Genomic DNA, 21,111 nt, shown 5'->3' with positions numbered 1-21,111 from the left:
AATATCAGATGAAATAGACTAGGGCAAGAGACACATTAAAGGGACCTAAAATAAGTGGAAAGATACAACATGTTCATGCACTGGAAGACAATATTATAAAGTTACCAATTTCTTACAAACTAATCTTTATATTCAATGTAATCCCAATCAAACTGTTAAATTTGGCAAGCTGATTCTGAAATTCATACAGAATTGTCAAGGACCAACAAAGTATGAGTATTCCAAATATATAAAAAATAACTACGAATCAACAGAAAAACAGGCAAGAGACCTGAATAGCCATGTCATAAGAGAAAATCCAAATGGTCAATAAACATATTAAAAAGGTGTTCAATTACTTTAATAATCAAGGAGTTACACATAAAAAGTACAACTTCTAAACTGGTAAAAAATGTAGGTCTGATCATTCTACGTGTGGTAAGGATGTGATCAATGGACGCCCTCATACACAGCAGGAATGTAAACTGGTTCATTGACTTTGGAAAATAGTTTGACACCATCTGTTACAACTGAAGACACGCATTTTCTATAAGTCAGAAATTTCATTCCTAGGTATATACTCTAAAGAAATTTGCATGTGTGCACTGGGAGACAAACAGAAGAATGTTCTGCACTGTTTGCAATAGACCCATGCTGGAAATAACCCATGGAGAGCAAATAAACTGTGATACATTCATACAATGGGATACTACATTACAATTAAAGGGGAAAAACATGGATGAGTCTCACCAGTGTAATGCTGAGCAAAAGAAACAAAAACAAAGCTAAACAGTATTCTTTAGGAAGACATGTGAAGAAGGTAAAAGAAGAGCAAAGAAATTATTATCACAAAAGTCAAAATAGTGGTTTGCTTTTGGAAGGTGTAAAGTTTCAATCAGGAAGGACCACGCAAGGGAAGGAGGCAGGCTTCTGTGATCCTGTAATGTTCTATTTCTAGCTGGATGGTAGTTGCATGGGTTTTCGTGTAAAAGTATTTAAACTATTTATACATTTTACATACTTTTCTCACTTAAAGGTACTTAAACTATTTATATATTTTACATACCTTTCTGCATGTATGATCTATCTCACAATAAGAAAAAAACAAGAAGGAATAATACTGTGCTTCTCACTGATCTTTCTAAATAACGAGGGGTTTGGTTCTTTGTATAAATTCTCTAAAATGACAAGTGGCTGGGCACATTCTCTTCTTGGAAAGATAGCATTATTTAGTAGAAAAAGCAGTAAGACTAGGGATCAGAGGACAGAAGCTTTCTTAATTAAATTCTTAATTTACTTCTCTTAAGATGCTCTCTTAAGCATATTAAGTCTCTCTGAACCCTAATTGCTTATCTTTTAAATGCAGATTTAACAACTGCCCTTATCTTGGGATATCTGTGACTATCAAATCATAATATAGTAAATTAAAAGATGTTTAGAAAACTGCAAACAAACAGAAAAACAAACATGGCAGTTTAGTTTTAATAATCTGAAATTCAAAGATTTTTAATCCATTGGAGTCATGATGATGCTAAAAGATAAAAACTTCCGTTCCATTTTAAATAGCATTATTTGCAAAATGGAATGGGTAAACAAACAGGGTTCTATTTTGAGAAAAAAAATAAACATAAAATATTAATTTAACCTAACAGATGGTAACAGATGGTGTCAAAGATGTCACATTAAAAGTCTAAAGAGTGAGATCTGCTCTTCTGTTTACAAAAGAAGACTTAAGAATGTCTTTGGCTCTCCAGGAAGAGAGAACTATACTTCCCAAGTTGCCCATCCAGCCCTATCTCCATTACAGATAACAGTCAGCCCCTAAATTTTTCTCCCCAAATTGACTGAAAAATACAAGAATAAAAAAACCAAACCTACGTAATTGGGCTTCTCAATTAGCCTTAGTGCCGCTATGGGAAAATGAACAAGCAACTGAGTGGCAAGTTTCACTGACTAAAACAAACGTTGAAGTATAGAAGTTTTAGTATTTATTGTGCCACTTATAAAATAACTGCCACAAACACCAACAATGCTTTTAGAAGTTTTTCATATTCAACCACTTAGATGACAAATATAAAAATGCAAAACATTTTACTATATTATAATGTTATATTATTTTGTCTATATAAAATGTTACAAGTTCTACATACCTGAATATTCTCCCTACTCCAAGTATGTGGTGTTTTATTAGCAAGTAATTTCAGATCTTGAATAGCAAGTCTCTTTACTGCCTTCCTGGGATCATTCTTCAAATACTGCAACAGAAGCTGAATCTATAAAGGAAATAAGTCACTCCATAAACAATACTATAACTGAAATGATCATTAGAAATGCAGTGTAGTTTAGTGAAACTTATCAAGGGACAGGACTCACTTCACATCAGAGCCCTGTCACTCATTAGCTACGTGCCCGCATTTGGGTCTCTTTCTCCATGTTTGTAAAATACTACCATTTAACTTTAAAGTTTTAGCACAGGCCCTGGCATTTAACAGATACTCAATCCTTTCTTTTTTTTTTTTTTTATACGGCCAACTTCACACCCAGCCATGTACCCCATAATATCTCATTTTCTTCAAGGGCTCCCAACAATCAGTACTGTGAACAGAGAATAAAAAAGCAAGCAAAAGCAAATTAATCTGACCTTTATTAGCGAAAAGAACCTTAATGTCCTCAAGACTCGTGCGCCACTTTCTTATTTCTAATCATATATTTAATATGTAAGTTTACCAAAGAATTAGCAGTTTAAAGAAAATTGAAATTACCTGCTTAGGCGTATCAACCAAAGATGAAGCTGCAAGCAGAGTGAAAGTGTGCAAAGACACAATCACCATTTTGGTGGACGGATAGGATGTGACCAGCTGTTGTAAAAGCTGACGAGCACTGGAAGCCAAGATTGCATCATGGTGCATGTGCTGTAGAATGGGTATCAATTTTAGCTTCAAGTCTACTGGTGTCGCTAAACCTAGACACAAAAAGAATTCTCAAGGTAACTGGGATCATCATCCTTAATAATATTCCAGATATAAAAGCTGTGACTCAATTAGCAAAACTGCACTTGAAAAACACAGTATACTAATATTATATTTATAACATTAAAGATTATACTAGAACCAATTGATAAATTCAGTATTTTTTCCAAAGTATCTTGACATTAACTTTTCAATGATTATAAAACTACATGCTAATAATAAAAACTGCCTTTAAAAAGCACAGTAGAAAGCAAAGTCGTATTTGCTGCCTATTTCCTCTCATTATCATAGTAAAAAAATTATACATACACATATACATACATATATATATACACAAACACACATACTTGATGGCTACAGTCTGATTATACTTATAATTTTAATTATTTCTTTCAACAACTAAATCAGAATCAGGATGTGAATAAACTGTGTGTAGAAGAGTTTTGAAGTCCTCTGAACTTTGTGTAGTAAATGCCTTTTTTTTTTTTTTTTTTTGAGACAGTCTCGCTCTGTCGCCCAGGCTGGAGTGCAGTGGCGCAATCTCGGCTCACTGCAAGCTCCGCCTCCCGGGTTCATGCCATTCTCTTGCCTCAGCCTCTCCGAGTAGCTGGGACTACAGGTGCCCGCCACCACACCCGGCTAATTTTTTGTATTTTTTTTTAGTACAGACGGGGTTTCACCGTGGTCTCGATCCCTGACCTCATGATCCGCCCGCCTCGGCCTCCCAAAGTGCTGGGATTACAAGCGTGAGCCACCGCGCCCGGCCTGTAAATGCCTTTCTTTATTGCATACACAACTGGATCCATGAAGACTAACCCTAATCCACGTTTTCCTGTCAACAGTGGAGCGAAACCAACAAATCTTTTCTTCTATGGCATGGCTTTGTGGTCATGGTGAACACAAATTTCTCAGTCATAATGTACCACATACATGCCACAAGCTAATTATACTCTGCATATTGCTGGGTTTTCCATGGTGAAATAATTGTGGGTATGAACATAAGACAGCACTTCAATGTCCAACAGTTGCCTACATCAACAAACTCCCTTGCTAGCTGGCCTCTACTTGGGTTTGCCAGAGGGAAAAGAATGAGATCAGAGTATTCCCTGCTTTCCTCTCTGCAGGGTCACATCATGCTCATGTTGTTGTTACTTTGTTCCTCAAGGTTCTGAATGCACTTGACACTGCTGACCATTCTATCTTTGAGACTCTCTCCTAATGGCGTTGGCTCTTCCACTCTTACTGTTTTCTGACCTCTTTCTCTGGCTGTTCCTTCTTAATCTCCTTTGTAGTCTCCTCGTCTGTCTATGCTTTCTGATATTCCCATAGGCTGGTAATAAATTCTCTTCTCATTCTGTGTGCTTTCCCTGAGTGAGCTGATATAATCCCATGGTTTCCATTATCGGCTAAATGTGAAAGGCTGCCACCCACCCGTCCTCCTGCCCCGGACGTCAGATGCATGTATCTCATTACTTTCTGGTCATCTGCACTAGGAGGTCTCAGAAGCATTTTGTATTAATAAGGCCCAAAGAGAACTGATCTTTACCTTGAAACTGCCCCTCCAAAAATATTCCTGTCTCAGTAAGTGACATCATTATAGCTCCTTAGACCCTGGAGTCTTTCTTAATTAGTGAAAAGAAGGATTCTCTCACATCCCATTTCCAAATGTATTAGCAAATCTTACTGGTTCTATCTTCAAAATAAAACCCAAACTGACTCTTTCTACCTCTGTTGTTACCATGCCGATCCATTTCCACTACCATCTCTTGACTATATTGCAAGTCTCCTAAGTATTCTCCCTACTTAGGCCTTTCCCCATGGCAGACTCCACTCTTATATCCCCATCTTTCCTCCACTGCAAGTTTATTCTCAACCCAGTACTCAAAGGGATCTTTACTAAAGATTTAGAGAGGCTCGGAGATTTTACTTGGCAGAAACACAAGCAGCTTAAAACCAAATCTCTGGATTCTCTGTTCCTAAAACTTCTCTTTCATTTCCATACTTTGGGTTCCAGTTTTCCTCCACTTTTCCTCCACCCACACTCCTATGTTTTCCTCTGCCTCTCTCTCTTGCTAATTCCTGTTCTTTTAGATTTTTTAAGATAAAATAAGGTAATGAATCTTAAGTGTACAGATTAATGAATTTCTACATATGTATATTCCCATGTAACTACCATCAGATACACAGAATACTCCAGCATCCTAGAAGGCTCACCTGAATAGCTTTCATCAACTCCTTTGCTATCTGCCCTTTGTTTGGGTTTAACCAATGCAGAGCCCAGCAGGAGTTGCAGAGAAGACTGAGGTCAGAGTATTTATTCCCTGGTTCTCTCACTGCAGGGTCACATCGTGCTCCTGGAGGTTAGTTTCTCAAAGTGGCCCTCCTGACATGATACCAATTTTCTAGTAACCTCTGTTTAACCTGTACCCTTAGATGTATGGTAAAAGCTATTATGGGCTCAAGAACTACATTATCCCCTATAGTACACCCTGACCATGCCTTTGTGAATGGTTCACTTTATTACACCTTCCCTGAGTTATCTTAATTCAAACGTGCCACCTGTTTCCTGCTGAGATCTTGTCTGATACAGCAGGCAATTGATAAAATCCTGCTCAACGAATAAGTGATGCTTCCTTCTAATGTCTTAAGGATACCTTTCTGCAGGAAAGCCCTTTTGCTAATGGTGGAAGAAAAAAGACAAAGGAATAAAGGGGAACACGACAAAGCTCATTCACTGTACCTTGGTCTTTAAGTGATTTTTATTATTTATGCAAGTGAGCAAGTTCTCTTTAATTTTAATTTGAAGGACAATTTAAATGCATGCAAAATATAACTACACTAAGCAATTCATGCCTTAGAAAGGCACAATAGCATAGTGGTTAAAAGCACGGGCCTCAAAGCCAAACTGTAAGTTATCAGCTTTTTTACTGTGAACCAATCATTCAGCTTTAGTGTGGCTCCATTTCCTTTCCTGTAAAACGAACATAACAGTATTACCTATCCAAGGCCGCCATGTTGCACAATTCAAAGAAATGTTCTTTATAAGAATATAAACAAAGTGAAGTTCTCTAGAGTCATGCAATGCTGTAGCCCAAGAGCTCCCTTTTATGACTGTTAGGATAAATAGGGGTATGACACATGTATTAACCCTATGGGAGCTCTTGGGCTCCCATAATGACTGTTATAAGGATAAATAGGGTTAATACACATGACTCATGGTATAAGAGATTGGAAAACCAGGGCTTTGTAGTCCATGGTAAGGAATCTGGATTTGATTCTAAATGCAACTGGAAGACAATGGAGGGACATTAGCAGAGAGTTCCAGAGCTCCTAATAACATTAGCCTCTCTCACACAGAGCAGTCTTCCCTAAACTAATCATGCCCCCCATAAGTATGCTTTGGTGAATGAAGGACCACATGACAGACGGTGGTCCCATAAGATTATAATGGAGCTGAAAAATTCCTAGTAACTTCATAGACCCTGTAGTCATTGTAACACCACAGAGCAATATATTACCTTTTCTACTTCAGATATACAAATCATTTTGTTACAATTGCCTATGGGTATTCAGCACAGTCACACGCTGCATAGGCTTAGGGCCTAGGAGCAATAGGCTATACCATACAGCCTAAGTGTATAGTAGGCTATACCATTTAGGTTTATGTAAGTACACTCCATGAAGTTCAAACAACAAAACTGCCTAAGGACCCATTTCTCACACAGGATCCCCATTGTTAAGCAATGCAAGACTGTATCTGCATGGCTCACTCCTTTCTCTCCTTCATGTCTCACTCAAGTATCACCTCATCAGAAACTGTCTCTGATCAATATATACAAAAAAGTCCCTTCTCTGATCAATATATATAAAATAGGTAAGTCCCTGCTTTCACCCCACCAACGATTTACTTTTGAGACTCTCTATCCTTCTTCTCTCACTTTTTCACTGTAGCACCAGAAATGTCATATGCACATTTGTCTATCCCCACACACCCCACCACTGACTAGAGTGTAGGTTAGATGAGGGTAAGGACTTTGTTTTGCTCATTCCTGTATCCTCAGCATTTAGAACAGTTTGGGCACATAGAAGATACTTAATAAATATTATTTGAATGTGTGGTGACTAGCAAATAATAAGTACTTAATTAGTGTTAGCAACTATTATAAATCTCATTAAGTCACTTCATAATACTAAACGAAGAATACATACCTTGAATCATTTCACTGATTTTGTTACAGATTCCTACAGCAAAATCCCTTTGGAAAAAGAGAACAGAGAACAGAAAAAACTTTAAAACCAAAAAATTACATTTGCTTATATTTTCTAAGGACTTAAAAGAAATAAAACACAATTAGCATAGAAGAAATACAATAATCCAAACTGCAACTAACATTCCAAGGTCAGGTGCTTGGGTTAGGGGAGGTGGTAAGAAACACAACTAAAACAAAAACTCCAGCAACCAAATGGGTTATGCTAACACTGCTCTAAAGCAGCTCACTTAGGCCATTATCGCAATACAGTGTTATTTTTTCATAACACTAACAAGCATCTGAAATTATTTTGTGTTTATATAACAACAGGGCCTGACCTTTTTCACTCCTATATTTCTGGAACTTAGAAAAGTGTCTGAACATGGTGGATATTCAGTAAGTATTTCTTTAATAACCATATAAAGACTTCTTATAACAACTTAAAATTTACAAATCTGTTACAGACCTTTAGGGCCAAGAAACTGCAAACTAGGAGACTGCGGGTTTTCTGTGTAATAATATTTTTAAAACTCTTTTTAAAATAACATTTAAAAAACTCTTAATGTCGACATTTAAATATAGTGAGCCCAAATAGAATAATCTGGTTTTTCAGATTATCCCCTCTCCTTTGCCAAAAACCTGAGCACTGGGCATCCATTCCTGCACTGTTAACAATAGGCTGGTGCCATGGGGCACTTTGGATGGAGCAGACGTGCTTCAGTTCACCACAGTTGCCACTAGGGGACACCGCTCTCACTAACAGTGTTCACCTGACCCCTGAAAGCATCTGAGTTTGTAACTCCTGCTTTGCCACCCAGGGACTAGCAATTTAAAAGTATCTGGTTTAGAATAAAACAAATGTGGTTATGGTAGGAGACGGGGGGGGGGGGGGGGGGGGGGGGAGGGGGAAGAACAGGATTAAATAAATTCTAAAGGTCTTATTTGGCTTGTTACTCTGATTTAATATCCAAAACTGATCAATACAGATACTAGAAAAAAAATCCATCAGTACTGACCGAGATATGTGATCTCAGGCCAGGTCATTACTTCTGGGAGAAGATATGAACACTGATTTCAAAAATATAAATCTTGTCAGCTGGCCACAGTAGCTCACACCTGTAATCCTAGCAATTTGGGATTGCTGAGGTGAGAGGATCACTTGAGTCCAGGAGTTCGAGGCTGCAGTGAGCCATGATTGCACCACTGCACTCCAGCCTAGGTGACAGAGATTCATTTGGTATTTTTTAAATATAATAAATTACAAGTATATCATATTGAAGCATGGTATATTAAAAACTGTTTCTACATAAACTGCTAATTTAGATGTTTAATCATCATTTCCACAAGTGAAGAATCTTGCTGTTTCTCTTACTTGGTCTTAATCATTTTCCAAAACCAGTAATTACGCAGAGTGAAATAAAATTAGCTTCTAATAAGAACACAAGAGAAAAACTGAACTAAAAGTGATTCTCATATATAAAATTTAATCACTAAATTACAAATTTATCATCCAAATTTAGAAACTAAATTTAGAAAACTATTTTTGGAAGCACTGGAAGTATATATTTAATCTGACAGACTATGAAGCACTGACACCTTGGCAGTGGTAATCAGATGATAATTATTCCCTAGGCACAACTCTTAATCAATAAACATAGTCATGTGCAGCATAACAACGTTTTGGTCAACAACAAACCACATATTGACAGCGGCCTCAAGAGATTATAACAGAGCTGAAAAATTCATATTAGCCAGAGATGTCTTGATGTCTGACCCTGTGCAGGTCTAGGTTAATGTATGTGTCTCTGTGTCTTTTCTTTGAGGGGTCTCACTATGTTGCCTAGACTAGTCTTGAACTCCTGAGCTCAAGTGATATCCCGGCCTCAGCCTCCCAAGTAGCTGGAATTACAGGCGTGAGACACTGTGCCCAGCTATGTCTTAATTTTAACAAAAAAAAGCTTATAGAATAAGGATATAAAGAAAGTATGTTTGTACAGCTGTATGTTTGTATTTTAAGCTAAGTGTTATTACAAAAGAGTCAAAAAGTTAAAAGAAATTAAGACTTGACAAAGTTAAAAAGTTATAGTAAGGTAAGGTTGATTTATTATTGAAGGAAGAAAAATTTCAAAAATAAATTTAGTGAAGCCTAAGTGTACAGTGTTTAGGAAGTCTACAGTAGTATACAGTAACGTCCTTAGGAAGTCTACAGTAGTATACAGTAACGTCCTTAGGAAGTCTACAGTAGTATACGGTAACGTCCTTAGGAAGTCTACAGTAGTATACAGTAACGTCCTTAGGAAGTCTACAGTAGTATACGGTAACGTCCTAGGCTTCCACATTCATTTACCACTCACTCACTGACCACCCAGAGCAAATTCCAGTCCCGCAAGCTCCATTCATGGTAAGTGCCCTATATAGGAATACCATTTTTATCTTTTATGCCATATTTTTACTGAGCTTTTTCTATGTTTAGATATACATATACTTACCACTGTGTTCCAACTGCCTACAGTATTCAGTACAGAAACATGCTATACAGGTTTACAGCCTAGGAGCAACAGGTTATACCATATAACCTAGGTGTATAGTAGGTTATACCATATAACCTAGGTGTATAGTAGGTTATACCATCTAGATTTGTGTAAGTTCTCTACGATGTTTGCACAACGATGAAATTGCCTAACAATGCATTTCTCAGAATGTAACCTCATAGTTAAGAGACATGTGACTGAAATTTTTAAAAGTCCTCTCAATACCAACGACTCTCTCAATGAGGAAAAAAAATGCTTATTTTCAAAGGCACAAATAGGAACTGTACTTATTCAGGTATTTCTGATCATCAATTACTGCTACATCTATTTATTAATTTTGATCTGTGAAATTAAAAATTATATGCTTTCTATTATCTACTAAGAATTCCTGGAACTCTGAAGGTTTGATAAGAATAGCTGAAGGGGCCGGGCACAGTGGCTCACGCCTGTAATTCCAGCAGTTTGGGAGGCCAAGGCAGGTGGATCACCTGAGGTCAGGAGTTCAAGACCAGCCTGGCCAACGTGCCGAAACCCCATCTCTACTAAAAATACAAAAATTAGCTGGGCATGGTGGCAGGCACCTGTAATCCCAGCTACTTGGGAGGCTGAGGCAGAAGAATCACTTGAACCTGGGAGGCGGAGGTTGCTGTGAGCCGAGATTGCGCCACTACTCCAGCCTGGATGACAACAGCAAAATTCCATCTCAAAAAAAAAAAATAATGCGGAAGAGGAGGGTATGCAGGTACTATTTTTTTAATGTTAAAAAAAATTTATTATTCACCTGGTTATAAAATTGGAACTTGTTCATGCCAAGATATAGAGAAATTTATAGAAAGAAAATAAAAATTACATACCACCTTACCACTCAGAGACAAGATTTTGATACATATCCTTCTAGTCTTTTTTTTCTATTGCATAAATACAAATATTAGGGCTTTTTTTTTTTAAACAAATCTGTTATATTACATAAGCTATTAGGGGTTTTTTTTTTAAACAAACCTGTTATATTACATAACCTATTATGTAACCTGCTTCCAAATGTTTCTAAAAACATTTGTTTTAAGTTGTTACCGTATTCTATTGTATGATCATAATTTATCTAAGCTCAGTGGCAGAAATTCAGGTTGCTTCTCATTTCTTTTGTTGTTACAAGCAACACTACAACTAGCATCCATACAAATAATTATCAGTACATATTGCTGTTATCTTAGGATAAACTCTAGAAGTGATTTCCTGGGTCAAAGGGATGTACCTGTTTAAGGCTTTTCATACATATTACCAAAACGCACCCCAGAAGGCAATGCTACTTTTCCTGTCAGTCAGGGAGATATTGTATTTTCTTTTACAGAAGAGAAGCCAATCAAACATAGTAATAAAACCATGGTCAACATTTAATCCTCCCGCCCAAAACAAAATACTGTTCTGTAAAACAACAGTGTAGGACATGACATTCTGAATAGGTTAAAATTGGTTTTAATTCAAGTTATTGTCTTTGCCAAACTGTGGACAGCTCTAATGCAGAACAAATTAACATTAGAAGACAGTAAGTAAGCAATTTAGTATTACAGATGTATATATCTGGGAGAAGCTACTCAATGAACAAAGCTTCTGCTACCCAATGAAGCTTTCTCCAACTAATCTATGCTGATCCTGTCCTTCTGGAAACTCATTTCATTTACACAATTAATGCCAACATTTGTACTTACATTTTCTATTTTATGAATTTAAGTCTTCTTTCCCCAACATAAGGTAAACCTTCTTGGAAAACATACCTTGTCATTTACACTTTCCTGTATCTCTTAGTGTTTATATAAGTTGATCAGTTTTTCCTTCAAAAACTTTTCTTGGGAAGCCAGATTACTAAAAGGGATGTACTTTTGTAAGCTTACTTTGACTGTGCAGAGAAGTTTGCAGCAGCAAAAACAGCAGCTTCAACTTCTACATTATCATGTGAATCTAAACTCTGACGAATACTATGATGAGCATTCTTCCTCTCAGGAATTATGGATGCCAGACTTCCCAACATCCTACAGAAACAGAGAAACCCAAGAAGATCGGGCATGCAATAAAGTCAAGGTCAGAAAAAGAAGAGGCAAGGCAAAGTCAGATTATCAAAACTAAAGTTCATAGGTAATTCCATGTAACTCCAGTTAATAAAGCATAACTTTAGAAATCCATGACTCAAATTTTAAATGCTTTTACATATTTCAATATGTCAGAAAAATTAAAATGGCTTATCTAAAAAGCAAAATTTTTAACAATCACCTTGAAGTGCATCCCAGGTACCAAACAGCCCAGGAAGGAAACTTCTGAATTATTAAAGCATCAAAATATCAATTTTCCAATGTTGCATAAAGAAGTCCATTTTAGCAAAGCATTAAGAATACTTTTTTTTGCTGTTAAGCAGATACACAAAGTAAAAAAAACTAAGAGCTCCCAATCTTTTTTTCCCACATCAGTAAATACTGGTATGACGATTTTCAAATGTCCTCAAGATAACGAAAGCAGTGGTTGAGGACGCCCCTGGGGCTCATACCAGAATCAACAATGGTGCAGAAGGTAAAGCTTGGAAAACACAGTCTACTTTATAATAAAATTATACATTTAGAAAGGAAAAACATCTATTGTTTGTGATATAAACTACAGAAAGTAGTTTGAAAAATCCTTTCAGCAGAAAGGCATAAATTTCAGAAATTTGCAAAACACTGCAGTAAACAAAACCTACAATGTTCCTACAATGACAACCTTCTTCAAAGTCAACATCCTAAATAACCTTCCAATGTGACATGTAATCACCTAATTATTCCCTGTAATTACACTCAATTAAGTAGTACTGTTCCTAGCACTGTTAAAAATAAGTAATACTGTTAGTAGCAAGAAACTAAAATGAACTAAATATGTAATTTATATTTAATTTGAAGGTTTTGGAATTATACATCTTTCAAAAGAAATAACAAATGACTATTAATCTATTATACCAGAAAAGATTAGATTAGGCTAATACTGACACATTTAATGACTTATTCCCACTGCTTCCGGCTTAATTTTTCTCTTCCTACTTGAGTACCTCCTTCTAGAATGTTTGCAAAACAGGTCCTATATGGCAAATCTCCTAAGGCCTTGTGTGCCTGAGAATCTTTTTATTTTACTACTTTTTTAAATGAAAACTGGGCCGGGCGCAGTGGCTCACGCCTGTAATCCCAGCACTTTGGGAGGCCAAGGCAGGTGGATCACGAGGTCAGGAGATTGAGACCACGGTGAAACCCCGTCTCTACTAAAAATACAAAAAATTAGCTGGGTGCGGTGGCAGGCACCTGTAGTCCCAGCTACTCGGGAGGTTGAGGCAGGAGAATGGCGTGAACCCGGGAGGCGGAGCTTGCAGTGAGCCGAGATGGCGCCACTGCACTCCAGCCTGGGCGACAGCGAGACTCCGTCTCAAAATAAATAAATAAATAAATAAATAAATAAATGAAAACTGGATTAGATATAAAATTCTTAGCTCAATTTTCCTTTAATACTTATTGCATCAAGTGTTACTGTAGAAAAATCTGATTTCAATCTAATTTTTTTTTTCCTTTAAAGTGATCCTTCTTTTTGGAAGCTTTCTAGAGATCGCTGGCTTTACTGATAACCACAGTGCTTAAAAAAGGAATTGAGGCAAGAGTCAATTGCCATGACTTAGAGAAGGGCAAGCATGCAAAATGATTAACATTCAAATATTAATCTACATTCTTATCAAAATATTCAGGCTAGCTCTAAATTATTAATGAAATTCATTCTACCAGTTAAATTCTATTCTTCTCTATTATCTTTTGATTTTGTGAAAACCAATTCAAACATTACCAAAAAAAGTCAAATGGAAAAGCCTTTGTAATACAGAGTCTTGCTCCGTCCCCCAGGCTGGAGTGCAGTGATCTCAGCTCACTGCAAGCTCCGCCTCCCGGGTTCACGCCATTCTCCTGCCTCAGCCTCCCAAGTAGCTGGGACTACAGGCGCCCGCCAACACGCCCGGCTAATTTTTTGTATTTTTAGTAGAGACGGGGTTTCACCGTGTTAGCCAGGATGGTCTCGATCTCCTGACCTCGTGATCCGCCCGCCTCGGCCTCCCAAAGTGCTGGAATTACAGGCTTGAGCCACCGTGCCCGGCTAAGCCTCTTGTAATCTATAACCCAAAGACTCTAACAAAAATAATCACTGTTAACAGTATATATTCCTCTAGATTTTTTTCTGAGCCTATATAAACATATATATTAATATTAACTGACAAAATGAGTTAATAAAATGGATACTATTTGACTACTTTTTAAAACTTATTATCTTTCTATGTCAGTATATATAGACTCACAACTCACTTTACTCTTTATAAGTTATACAGTAGTTCACAATAGCTATTCCCATGTTGATTTTTCCCCAATTTTTCAATCTACAAAAATGATACTATAATCATCTATATACATATATTCACCAACTTTTAAAAATGATTCATTAAAAAAATTCCTATAGGTATATTTGCTGAAGTAAAGGGTAAAAATATCTTAAATTTAAATTCTGGGCCAGGTGCAGTGGCTCATGCCTGTAATCCCAACAATATGGGAGGCCGAAGCGGGCAGATCACCTGAGGTCAGGAGTTCAAGACCAGCCCGGCCAACATGGTGAAATGCTGTCTCTACTAAAAGTAAAAAAAGATAGCTGAGTGTGGTGGCGGGCACCTACAATCCCAGCTACTCGGGAGGCTGAGGCAGGAGAACTGCCTGAACCCAGGAGGCAGAGGTTGCAGTGAGCCAAGATCACGCCACTGCACTCCAGCCTGGGCGACAGAGCAAGACTCCATCTCAATAAATAAATAAATACATACATACATACATAAATTATATTGAATATAGTTTTCAAAGGATGAAAATCAATGAACTGACTTTAAAATATCACATACTACTCACAATTTAATCACTCAAAAGGCAAAGAAATGACAAAAGCACTAAATTCTGAACAAGAAGGAAGAACTGATTCCTGGTGTGGAAAAAAGGACACATAGGGAAGATGTGACATCCCGAACTTCCTGGTTAAAAAGAAGACTGTCTGGGCAGGCTAGGTCAGAAATGAACCCTATAATTTAGGAAAGTGAATTTCAAAAGATATAAAAAGTTATAGATATGATACTATAAATGGCAGAGCTAAAAAGAGAATATGGTTCGAACTGGATATAAGGCTTACAAAATGAAATTCTAACAAATAATTTTTTAAAATATGCCAAGAAAGAAAAGAAAAAGCTAAAGAAACTATAGTGGCTATATCTGATGTTCTCCAATGAAATCAAATATGATTTGTCACATTAAAAACGATCACATAATCAAGGAAGAATATAGAAAACTGACAGAAAACATTAAGGACAAGGGCAGTAACGCAAAGCTCAAAATGTGCTGAGGCAAAGCTATATTGAGATCCACCAAGTTATTTGATCAGAACACCTACCTACATAGAGACGCATTTCAAACACAAGTTAGGCAACAATTTATAACCAAAACAGTTAACACAGATGTTAACTAAAAAGCATTTGCAGATTAGGATGGTTATCACAGTTTTGCCTTGACTCTTAGTCAAAAAACAACTCCTAATATTCAAAATGAAAAATGTAAATGTACTGCCTTTTTTGTACATAATTACAATTTGAATAATCTTATAGTGAATTATTATAACACGGTATACCGGAGGGTGATGGCTCTTGCCACAGGGTCATTACTATGAATCACAGAAAAAATTCTCTTCACAAATTCATCCACATTTAGAATCTTCTCCAAATGTTTCTCACTTTGTTGGGTAACTTTAAGAACACACAGCCTCAGGAAATTATTTCTAGAAAAACCAGAAATAAAATAAATTAGGTCACTTTAGAAAGTAATATTTAATTAGGAACCAAAGCAACACTAATAATATTAAATTTTAGCAACACACAAATATTTTTCAATCTTAACTATTTGTTTCACTACTAAAGGAGTTACTTAAAGTTTGTACTTTAGGTGGACACGAAGCATAAGCAGTTAGCTATGCTATAGTCTTGCTGCAAGACACCAAAATGGCAGTGACACAAGAAGACCTAGAGCAGAACTAAATCTCCTCAAACTATATTATAACCAAGGCCAGGAAGTCAGAAGGTCTTTCTCTTCTCTTGGGCTTATTCCACAACTTCTTTTCTCCTTCTAGTGTGGTATTGGGTGCATATGAGCACGAGTGCATGGAGAATGGCAGAAAGCAGCAGAAGATGGAATGGTCGGGGGGAGAAAAAGCAAACAGGCATGTATTCAGTGCTTACATGTTTCAGGTGCTTCACAGACATGCATCTCATGCTATAAAATAAATTCTTAAATTAAATCAGAAACTTCTCAAAAACAATCTGTACAAAGCCACAGATTTTCCTGAAGTATACAGTAAAATATTAAGGTTGTCTTAATTTTATTCTGTTCTCCAAAGAAATAAGTATTGTCTAAATTACACTCTTCATTTTTGCTTTAAATGTCATTAAATCTCACACTGATGTGCTGCACACAGTCATGTGTGTCCACTAATGGTAACTAACCAGGTGGAAGTCCTAAAAGGCAAAAAGAAAAAGACCACAATATAAAACAAGAAATATGAACAAAGTACTTTAGGACATTGAGGCTTTAAAAAGACTTACCCAACTCTGAAAACATCAGCTAACTTTAGGAATGCAGAATTGATAAGAATAGGGAATGGATACTTCTGAAAAAGTCTGGGAAAGCGAACAACTGCTTCACATTGTTCACCAAGTTTGCCAGATCTTAGACCTATGGAAAAAAAAAGCACAGAGAGGGAAGAACAGTTTGCATATTTGTGGCTACAAAGCAAAAATAGCAAATATAATTTACTAGATAGTAAAGAAATAATCATTCTTAAGAAGCAGGTAAAGTATAATTCACTACCCTTTTAAAAGTAAAAATGGTATATTGAAATAGTAATCTGGAAATTGCTACTTTTAGATACATAATAATGAAAAAAAATTTTTTTAAGGTAAGAGTTAAGAATATTCAAAGCCATAAAATAAATCTCAACACATTTAAAAGGACTGAAATTATACAATGTATGTTTTCTGACCACATGGAATTAGAAATAAGAAAAAAAAAAGCACGTTTAACCCATAGGTGGCTCATGCTTGTAATCTCAACACTTTGGAAGGCTGAGAAAAGGAGGACTGCTTGAGCTCAGGAGTTCATGACCAGCCTGAACAACACCAGTAAGACCACATCTCTAAAAAAAAAAAAAAAATCCAAGTGTGGTGGTGTGTGCCTGTGAACCCAGCTACTGAGGAGGCTGAGGTGGACGAATCACTTGAGCCTGGGAGGTTGAAGCTGCAGTGAATTGTGATTGTGTCACTGGGCTCCAGCCTGGGCAGCAGTGCAAGACCCCATCCCAAAAAATATTTTTTAAATAACAAATAAATAAATAACCCAGAGCTGAAAAGAACAAATTGGAAAAATATTTTGAACTGAATGAAAATAAAAGCACGATCTATGGGATACAACTAGAGTAGTGCTTCAAGGAACATTTATAACATTGAAGGCTTATATTAAGAAAGAAGAAAGTTCTCAAATCAATGATCTAACAAAGGTACCAACATAATTCAGTGTGGAAAGAATAACCTTTGAAACATGTGATTCTGGAAAAACTAGATAAGCATAAGCAAAAAGAAATAACCTCCACCCTTAACTTGCATCATACACAAAAATTAACTCAAAATGAACCACAGACCTCAGTGTAAGAGCTAAAATTATAAACTATGTAGAAGAAGACATAAAGACAATTTTTATGAGCCTGGGTTAGGCAAAGAATTCTTAGATAAAACAAAAGGCATAAACCATAAAATAAAAAAGTGGTAAGTTAAATTCCATCAAAATTTAAAACTTCTGCTGCTCAAAAGACACTGTTAAGAGGATGAAAAGACAACCACATGCTGAAAGAAAACATTTACAAAACATGTATGTGATAAAGGACTTCATCCCCAGTTGTTGTAACTCCATAATACAAACCAACTTTTTAAATGGACAAGAATTGAAGAGAAATTTCATTGAGGAAGAAATATGGATGGCAAATATAAGCACATGAACAGATGCTCAACAGTGTCATCAGGGAAATGACGATTTAAAACTCCAATAAGATACCATTACACATTCACTAGAATGGCAAAAACTTTACAAAGACCAACAATGTCAAGTGCTAATGAGGATATGGGGTAACTATAACTCTCATACATTGTTAGTGGGAAAGTAAAACTGTACAGCTCTTTTGACAACCCTCTGACTCTTCCCTTTACTTTTCATTTTTCTTTTATTTTAGATTCAGGGAGTACATGTGCAAGTTTGCTAATGGGTATACTGTGAGACGCTGAAGTTTGGGGTACGAATGATCCCATTACCCACGTAGTGACCATAGTACCCAATAAGCAGTTTTTCAACTCTTCCCCTCTCCCTCCCTCCCTCCCTACTTTTAAGAGTCTGCAGTGTCTACTGTTCCTCTCTTTATGTCCACGTGTACCCAATGCTTAGCTCCCACTTATAAGTGAGAACCTACAGTATTTGGTTTTCTGTTCCTTCATTAATCTGCTTAGGGTAATGGCCTCCAGCTGCATCTATGTTGCTGCAAAAGACATGTTTTCATTCTTTTTTATGGCTGCATAGAATTCCATGGTGTACATGTACCACATTTTCTTTATCCAATCCATGATTGACAGGCATCTAGGTTGATTCCACATCTTTGCTATTGTTAACAGTGCTGGGATAAACATATGAGTACATGTGTCTTTTGGGCAGAATGATTTATTTTCCTTTGGGTATATATCCAGTAATGGGATTACTGGGTTGAATGGCAGTTCTAAGTTCTTCGAGAAATCTCCAAACTGCTTTCTACACTGGCTCAACTAATTTATATTCCCACTAACAGTGTATATATAAGCATTCCCTTTTTTTAACAGCCTCACTAGCATGTTATTTTTTGACTTTTCAATAATAGCCATTTTGACTGGTGTGAGATGGTATCTCACTATGGTTTTAATTTACATTTCTCTGATGATTACTGAAGCTAGGCATTTTTTTCATGTTTGTTGACTGCTTGTATGTCTTCTTTTGAGAATGCCTTTTCATGTCCTTTGCCCACTTTTTAATACGGTTATTTGGTTTTTGCTTGTTGAATTGTTTAAGTCCCTTATAGACTCTAGATATTACACCTTTGTCACATGCATAGTTTGCAAATATTTTCTCCCATTCTGTAGGCTGTTTACTCTGTTGATAGTTTCTTTTGCTGTGCAGGTGCTCTTTTGCTTTATTAGGTCCCACTTGTCAATTTTTGGTTTTGTTGCAATTGCTTTTGAGGATTTAGTCAAATTCTTTCCCAAGGCTGATTTTCTTCTAGGATTCTTACAGTTTGAGGTCTTACATTTGAATATTTAATCCACCTTGAGTTAATTTTTGTATATGGTGAAAGGTAGGGGTCCAGTTTCATTCTTCTGCATAGGGCTAGCCAGCTATCCCTGTACCATTTATTGCATAGGGAGTCCTTTTCCCATTGCTTATTTTTATCAACTTTGTTGAAGATCAGATGGCCGTAGGTGTGCAGCTTTATCTCTGGGTTCTCTATTCTGCTGTTAATGTGACTGTGTGTGTACCAGTACCATGCTGTTTTGGTTACTGTGGCCTTACAAAATAGTTTGAAATTGGGTAATTGATGCCTTCAGTTTTGTTATTTTGCTTAGGATTTGTTTGGCTATTTATGCTCTTTTTTGGTTCCATATGAATTTTAGAAGAGTTTTTTTTTTTTTTCTAATTCTGTCAAAAATGACGTTGATAGTTTGATAGTAATAGCATTCTGTAGATTGCTTTGGGCAGTTTGGCCATTTTAATGATATTGATTCTTCCAATCCATGGGCATGGAATGTTTTTCCATTTGTGTCACCTAGGATTCCTTTTGGTAGTGTTTTGTAGTTCTCCGTGTAGAGATCTTTCACCTCCTTGGTTAGATGTATTCCTAGGCATTTTATTTTTTGTTTGGTTTTTCTTAATACAGGTAAACATACTATATACATAGCAATGCTATTTTTAGCTATTTACCCAAATGAAATGAAAACATGTCCACACAAAAATCTGTATGCAAATATTCACAGCAGCTTTATTCATTAATAGCCCCAAACTGGAAACACATATGTTAATCAACTAGTGAATGAATAAACAAATTGTGGTATATCCATACAAGGAACTACTACTCAGCAATAAAAAAGGAACCAGTTACTGATGCATACAACAACAAAGGTGGATCTCTGTTGTGCAGCTTTGAAATGATTACAAACACATAGTCTGCTACTGTGAGTGAAATGTTCTGCTCTGATAAGAACATGGAGTGTAATCTCCCTCCCCGAAGACATGGCTCCTAGCATTGAAAATCTTGTCATCATGGATCTCCAGTGTTGGTCAGATCATCTCTCCAGAGAACATCTCATAGAAAGGTACACCTCAAACTTCAATTAGACTTTACATTCACAGAGGCCTGTTTCCATCCTAAATGCGCAATTAGACTTTACTAATTTGACTCTAAATGAAACTAGTATTCACTCACATGTGGTTTCTGGACTTTGTCTATCAAATGTGTTCCCTGTGAGATGTGTTCTTGTTATTCTCCCTCTCTAAACATTGTGAAAAATGCAGGGAAAATTCTTTCTGTATGGTAATAAACTGCGTGATTTGTGAAATCATACCTTATTATAACCACATAAAACAACCTCAAAATCATTATGCTGAGTGAAAGAAGCCAGACCTGAAAGACTACACTTACCTACTGTATGATTCTATTTTATATGACATTCTGGAAGAGGCAAAACTACAGGGACAAAAAACAGATTGGTGGTAGCCAGGAGCTAGAGAGAGGGAACTGACTGCACAGGGGCACAAGGAAAGTTTTTGGGGTAAAGGAAATATTATATGTCTTGACTATGGTCATGGTTTCATGACTGCATACATTTGGTGAATTTTATCTGATACAAATTATACCTCACTAAATCTGATTTTTTAAAAATTTAAAAAAAACCCAACCAACAAAAAACGAGTTAATATTCAATTTTCTAAAAATTTCATTAAGAATTTGCCCTTTCCTGTGCCCTTTTAAGGTTGATGTAGTGCTTGAAGAAGCTAACATAGAAGGATAAAGTAAGTCTCTACAAAACCCAGAGAAGAGACTGGAAAACTCCTCTCTGGATCCTGCCTGGAGTCACAGCTGAACCAGGAAAAAAAAAATTCAGTAAGAATGAATAGCTTGGTAAGGATTTAACAGCATCAATTTCAAATGTCTCTGTTTAGTATTTTACCAGTCACAAAATGCTGATTATAT

At 36.5% G+C, this 21,111-nt stretch overlaps 1 protein-coding gene and 1 non-coding gene across 3 annotated transcripts in view; one reads left to right on the top strand and one right to left on the bottom strand.

The window, feature by feature from the left end:
• Positions 1-21,111, bottom strand: part of INTS7 (integrator complex subunit 7) — a 101,977-nt gene that overhangs the window by 70,330 nt on the left and 10,536 nt on the right. For both annotated transcript variants that reach the window (XM_032136488.2, XM_032136489.2), the window contains 6 exons: positions 16,400-16,529; positions 15,433-15,579; positions 11,619-11,756; positions 7,158-7,204; positions 2,742-2,941; positions 2,130-2,252 (listed from right to left, as the gene is read on the bottom strand). In XM_032136488.2, coding sequence (XP_031992379.1) covers positions 2,130-2,252; positions 2,742-2,941; positions 7,158-7,204; positions 11,619-11,756; positions 15,433-15,579; positions 16,400-16,529 — 785 coding nt within the window. The remainder of the gene's footprint in view (positions 1-2,129; positions 2,253-2,741; positions 2,942-7,157; positions 7,205-11,618; positions 11,757-15,432; positions 15,580-16,399; positions 16,530-21,111) is intronic.
• LOC116458162 (small nucleolar RNA SNORA26) lies at positions 20,878-20,999 on the top strand. Its single transcript, XR_004245228.1, has one exon. It is a non-coding gene; the product is annotated as a small nucleolar RNA SNORA26 (small nucleolar RNA).

Source organism: Hylobates moloch, unplaced genomic scaffold, assembly GCF_009828535.3.
Source record: "Hylobates moloch isolate HMO894 unplaced genomic scaffold, HMol_V3 SCAFFOLD_18, whole genome shotgun sequence".
Classification (NCBI taxonomy): domain Eukaryota; kingdom Metazoa; phylum Chordata; class Mammalia; order Primates; family Hylobatidae; genus Hylobates; species Hylobates moloch.
Note: the sequence above shows the minus strand (reverse complement) of the source record. Positions and strands in the feature narration are given on the sequence as shown.